Source organism: Macaca mulatta, chromosome 20 (assembly GCF_049350105.2).
Source record: "Macaca mulatta isolate MMU2019108-1 chromosome 20, T2T-MMU8v2.0, whole genome shotgun sequence".
Classification (NCBI taxonomy): Eukaryota; Metazoa; Chordata; class Mammalia; order Primates; family Cercopithecidae; genus Macaca; species Macaca mulatta.
In genome coordinates this window covers 19196514-19202500 of record NC_133425.1, presented here as the reverse complement: position 1 = coordinate 19202500, position 5987 = coordinate 19196514, and the positions used below count along the sequence as shown (strand labels likewise).

Sequence of the window (5987 nt, the reverse complement as noted above, 5' to 3'; positions counted from 1 at the left end):
GACTTGGATGGAAACCCTCAGAATGTGGTCAGCCCTTGAAGAATATAGAGGCTCACAGATCTCCTTTTCTGCTTGGAACAACACTTTATATGACTAAAAATGCCCACACACTTAGCATTACACGGTTCATATCTCAGAAGGCCCAATGTGCCACTAGGTGAACTAAAACCCCGCCACCAGCTGGTCTTGCCAGCTTGCCGAACAAAATGAGGTGTACAGAACATATTCGCAGTCTCCAGCAAAGATGTCCATGGAAACTCAGCCTGCTTCTCTTTCATGCCCCCACATCCGCCCTCCTGTGGCCCAGACCCCCAACCCCCGCTTCTCAGCAAAAGGGAAAAGTCTTGAAATTGATTTCAGAGAAGTTCAGAGCAGTTTTACTTACAGCCAGGGAGGGGTCTGAGCAGGGAAAGGTCCCAGAATTTCAACTTCATCCTCACTTGACTGGCAACAGCTGGACTCGTAGCACTTCTGACAGCAGTGCCGGCAGGTCCATCTGCACAGCAGCAGATCAGAGAGTCTAGAAAGAAAACCCTGAGGCCATTGGGGGAGGTGGGCCGGGGGTAGGGGGAGAGGGGTGGTGGGCAGGGTGGGGAAGAGGAAGAGGAGAAACAACACCCAAAATTAAAAGTAGCCAATCTCGGATGAGAAATAGACATTCAGGAGTTCTGGCTTTGCTGCTCAGCACTTAGAACAAAATGTTTTCCATTTCTATTTACCAACTGCAGGCACAAAGATAGCAAACATCAACTCGCTGGAGCCATTAGTAGCAAGCAAAACATTTGCAGGTATTTTCTTTGGTAGTTTATGTGAACGTCTTTCTTGACATGTGGGTGGTTTATACAACATTGTAAGGGCTATACAATATGTTCAAAACACAATGAATATTACTCTGTCTTCTTGAAAGCAGGGGAAAAATATGTAAAAAATGATCTCGGTGACATGAAACAGACAGAGATAATCAAACGGAATAAGTAGGGGTGGAGAGGGAAACTTGTCTTCTCAACTGGTGTCTTTTCAAAACCGGGATCTCCTTTCGTTAGAAAGGAATGGAAACTCTGCTGGTATTAACACCAGGTTATTGTTGAATATTCAATATCCCCACAGCCCCACATAAGACTCCAAAATGAAAGTCAGGCATTTCTTGATTAGAAACCAGACCAAACAAATCAACAAATGAACCCACCTCGTTTAATGGTTCCAACTGCCCTTTTAAGATCCACGATGAAGCCAAGGGCGTAAGGGAACGAAGGGGTTAAAGAAAGAGAGACAAGACCAGTTTAGCAATATTCCAGCAACTCAAAAAAAAATTTACAGAAGAAAAAAAAAAAAAAAAAGCCCTGCGTATTTCCACTTACCATCCTGGGAAGGGAGCTGACTTCCTAACAAGGTGTTGCTATTTTCAGGGCTGCTGGTAGCCTCCTGGTTAACCAACACCAAATAAATGGGAAACTTTAGCATTTCGATTTGATTTGCACCGTATGCTGTTATGAATCAGAGCAGGCGGATAGATAGTCATGCTATCCAATACAGCCACACTTCAGGAGAAGAGCAAACCTTCCTATACAGAAATAGCCATGTAGCCAACCCAAAAGGACATGATTAGCTAACATGCAGGCAGGCACACAGTGGATGTTACTTGGCTCCCCCGCCCTCCCGGAGGCCCTACCTTCCAATTCTGCTCCAATGGTAATGGTGGGGTGTTTCCTATCACCACCCACAAATAGAGGGAACTAAAAAGGAAGCCCTAATCTGGTCCTCTTGAGGAAGGAGGGCCTCCCTTCCTGTTGTGGCCCCACCCCACCTCCCCATCTTCGTCTCCTGGGTTTTCAGGGCACAGACTCCCTCCTTCTCTTTAAGATGGTTTTCCAAATGGGCCAAGTAGACTAGGTTGGTTAGAAGTCCTGCACCCCAACCTCGGGCATGCCCCAGAGGTGAACTGAGGTGGGATTCAAACTCAGAACTTTGAATCAAGAGGGGGAAAGTTATTATCTTCTTTCCAATTCTCCTTCCAGGAGGAGAAAGTCTCAATTTGGTACCACTGCATGTTAACATCTTTTTACCACTTATCAATTTCTACCCTCACCCATCCCCTTTCTTTTAAACAAAGAAAGTAGATCTTGTCCAGAGCCTTGCAGACAGCCATGTCCACCTAGAATTCAATAATGTGGCATTACTCCCATTGCGTTATTCTTCCAGTTGCCTTCTGCCCATGTCACATGATCTTGGTTTCCTATGATATTAGTGATGTAATGTTTCCTTTTCATATGATTTTGTTAAAGTAAAAATAAAAGTTAGCCCATTTATAGAAAAAAAAAATTAAGTTAATAATAGCATAGGTAGGGCTAGGCACAGTGGCTCATGCCTATAATCATAGTATTTTGGGAGGCCAAGGCGGGTGGATCACCTGAGGTCGGGAGCTTGAGACCAGCCTGGCCAACATGGTGAAACCCCCTCTCTTCTAAAAATACAAAAAATTAGCCAGGCATGGTGGCAGGCACCTGTAATCCCAGCTGCTGGGGAGGCTGAGGCAGGAGACTCACTTGAACCTGGGAAGCAGAGGTTGCAGTGAGCCAAGATCACACCACTGCACTCCAGCCTGGGCAACAGAGTTATTTAGACTCTGTCTAAAATAATCGTCATCACCATCATCATCATCATAGTACAGGTGGTAACGTGGCTTGTGAAAAAATCAAAATCCTCGAAGTGGTAAGGGAATAACAACAGCTTGGGAAATACTCAAAGGCACTTATCACAAAATCTCTAAAGCCAAAACTCAAACCATACACAGAAGAAGACCCAAAGGTGCTGAGGGGCCATGCAACGAGCTGAGTCAAGAAGTACTACAGTCCTAGTCTCACCATTGACTGATCACGTGACTCGCACAAGTCAGGGGGCCTCTCCGAGCCTCGGTTTCCTCTTCTTTAGTGGAAAGGCTACTCTATACGTCAAAGGGGTGCTGTTAGGGTGGGACAGGACACTGACTCTGCAAATACTTGCGTGCGGTCCAGTTGAAAATTAAAATGCACCCTTTCTGTGAAGATAATTGGGTGATTGTCAAGACATAGTGGTACCCAGCAGGCACCAGGTACTGTCCTGGCAGGTACAGCAGGGCACAAAACAACAAAATATACTCTCATAGGGCTTACATGAAAAAGTGCTTTAGAATGTTTAGGATAGAGTGATACTTTTTCATGATAATCCATGACCATTTTCGGAATATGGGGAAGCATTTCCTAGACATGTGGTGGTCAAAAGAGGCCATTTATGAAACCAAAGTGAACAGAGACAAGGCCACCTCATGCCCCTGCTGAAAAACAGCCTTCCCAGCCTTCTCAAAGCCCAGGTGCAAGATGAGTGTCAAGGAACCGAGAGAAACCAAAGAAGATGAAAGAGGTACCCTGACGTTCCCAGGCATGCGGTCTTTCTGGCATTGGGTCTCCTGGGTTCCCATGTTTGACACTGATGGAAGAGAACCAATTCATATCAGAAAGAAAGAGGAAGAAAGAAAACCCATGCATTCTAAACAGAGGTTGGCAAACTAAGCTTCGCAGATCAAAACCAGCCCCGCAGCCTGTTTTGCTACAGCCCTTGAGCAAAGAATGATTTGTACGAGTTTAAAAGGTTGGGGAAAAAAAAAAAAAAAAAAAAGATGACTGCCTCTTGACTCGGGCAAAGTATACAAAATTCAAATTTTGGTGCCTGCAAATAAAGTTTTATTGGAACACAGCCACACCCACTCATTTACTACTGTCTATAGCAGTTTTGGTGCTATAGTCAGAGTGGAATAGTTGTGACAGAGACCATGTGAGCCTCCAAGAGAAAAAAAGTACTATCTGGCACTTCACAGGACAAAAAAAGTTTAACACCTTGTTCTAGAAGGAAAACCAACATCTCTGCTCATTGTCATATGAGATGCTTAACATATCTCGCACCGACCCCCCTTGAGATCCCACCTTGACCCCTAAGCGGCTGTGTGGCCTTGGGCAAGTCACTTAATTTCTCTCTGCTGAAGGCGGCCATTAAGAACCCCAGGAGCCAGTAAATATGTTCATTTCTCACTAAATTGCGCACTCAGAGGGGCAGGAACTGCGCTGTTTTCATCACTGCATCCCCAGTGCCAGCACTTAGTAGGCGGTCGCCCAAGTGTGTGTTGGGTGACTATTGAATAGCCCCTGGACAACATTCAGCACACAGTGGGTGGACAGTAATGTGACCTTCAATGAACTTGAAAAGAGAAACTGGCGATTCCACGAAAGGGAAGCCAATCCGGGGAATCGAAGGCAGGAGACGAATGGAAGAGGCTCCGCCAGGTGACACAGCACAGAGTTCCCGACAGGCTGAAGCGTCTGAGGACACGATACGTGAGCCAGAGGGGAATGGGAGGACCAGCAGCACCCCCAGCTGTGGCTGAGGGGACAAGATGTGAGCCAAGATGCACCCTGGACGTGGAAGTCTGTAAGCTTCTCTGCCCAGCTCAGAGGAGCCAGCACCAGAAGCAAGCAACTCAACGGGTCTCACTGCGAGTCTGCCTGCTTGACCTTGGCGCTGACCTGCGGTCACTTCCCTTCTTGCAGAGGAGAAAGGTCTTTTCATCAAGAAGCCCGGCCCACCCCTCCGCCCCCTCTCCCCAAAAAAGGCTGCTTAGAAATTATTTCAGAATTAATTCAGCCCAAGGATTCTTGGGGGACATTTCTTCAAGGTGAAGAGGGTCCACATCTCCCAGATCCCAATGCAGCGGACTAAAGTAACAGCCTCCTTTTTCTCCACCTGCGCGCCTCTGGCCTCCGGGTGTCCCCCACCCCTCAGCACCCAGTGCCCGGGAGAGACGACGTCCTTGTCCCTCCTGGTCGGAACAGCTGCCTCAGGCTCGGTCTGCCGGCCAATTAGCCGGAGCCGTCACCACGGCAACGGCAGCTGACGGGCCGGGCTGCCGGCTCGCCCCGGGCAGCCCTCCCCACGGCCCCTCCCCTGGGGTGGGGTGCCAAGGAGAGGGAGGGGCGGGGGGGAAGAAAAGTCCGCCCCACCCCCCATTCCCTCCCCAAGAGGCAAGGGTGCGCTTTGCAGAGTCCACATAGGACCCTCCATCCCGGGGTTTGGGGGTCCCCAGTCTCTCCTCCCGGGGCTCACCCCTGTTGCTGCAAGGGTTGCCCGCGCACGGGCATCCTTTTTCTCGAAGCAAGTTTGTGGGAGCTTAGCCGTGGGCCCTCCCTTCCGCGCGCTCCCAGCCGGAGGGGGCGCAGCACCCCCTACCCGCACCCCGGACCTTGCCCCCAGCCTCAGCCCTACCTGGATGTACGCCATTTTCGCCCGCGCGCACTCACTCCGGCCCGGGCATGGCGCCGCCACGGCCACTTTGCCCTCGCCAACAGCGGAGGGGGAAGAAAGCAAAGGGGGAAAGGAAGAAAAAAGCAGCCGGTGGCCCCAGACGTGACTGGAGTGGCTGATGAGCGGCGCCCGCCCCTCCGCCGGCCGCCCCGTCCTTGCCTTTCCCTGCGTTCCGGCTCTCGGAATCGGGGCCGCCTCCCCGGTTCGGAGAGATGGGTTGCCCAGGGCCCCCGCCTCGGTCTCCCTCGCTGTCCCGTGCTCCCCCCCGAGGTGCTCCCCAGGCTGGAATAAGGCCCGGGCGCCTGGGCAAGGAGCCCGGGGCAGCCGCGGGGACTGCAGCGACCCCAGCGCAGGCGGGGCCGGAGACGCTGGGGCCCGAGCGCGCGGGAGGCGGGGGAGGGGATGGGGATGGAGAAGGGGGTGGGAGGGGGCGGTACACAGGTCAGCCCATCCTGCTGGAAAGGGGGCTGGCACCTACCGAAAGCAGGGCCCCCGGGGCAGCCGTGGAGCGGAGGGGACACAGTGCAGCCTGCCATGAAGTCTGCAGCAGGGAAGGTCCTCCCTATCCAGCCCTCTCCCCAAACTGGGTTGGAAAAACTTTATTCCCGCCCCACCCGACGCGCCTAGCACGGTTGCGGTGAGGATCGCAGAGGTTGCTT

The 5987-nt window shown here is 51.3% G+C and overlaps 1 protein-coding gene across 22 annotated transcripts in view; it reads right to left on the bottom strand.

Moving 5' to 3' along the window:
- The window catches only part of SYT17 (synaptotagmin 17), a 93764-nt gene extending 88032 nt beyond the window's left edge, over positions 1-5732 (bottom strand). For 2 of the 22 annotated variants that reach the window (XM_015125721.3, XM_077986378.1), the window contains exons 1-3: positions 1359-1630; positions 1187-1204; positions 386-534 (exon numbers count right to left, since the gene is read on the bottom strand). In XM_015125721.3, coding sequence (XP_014981207.2) covers positions 386-534; positions 1187-1204; positions 1359-1361 — 170 coding nt within the window. In that variant the 5' untranslated portion in view covers positions 1362-1630. Of the gene's footprint in view, positions 1-385; positions 535-1186; positions 1210-1339; positions 1631-5278 lie in introns of those variants that run through there. The other 20 variants (XM_077986373.1, XM_077986379.1, XM_077986376.1 and 17 more) reach the window with 19 other exon arrangements.
- Between the last annotated feature and the right edge of the window lie 255 nt (positions 5733-5987).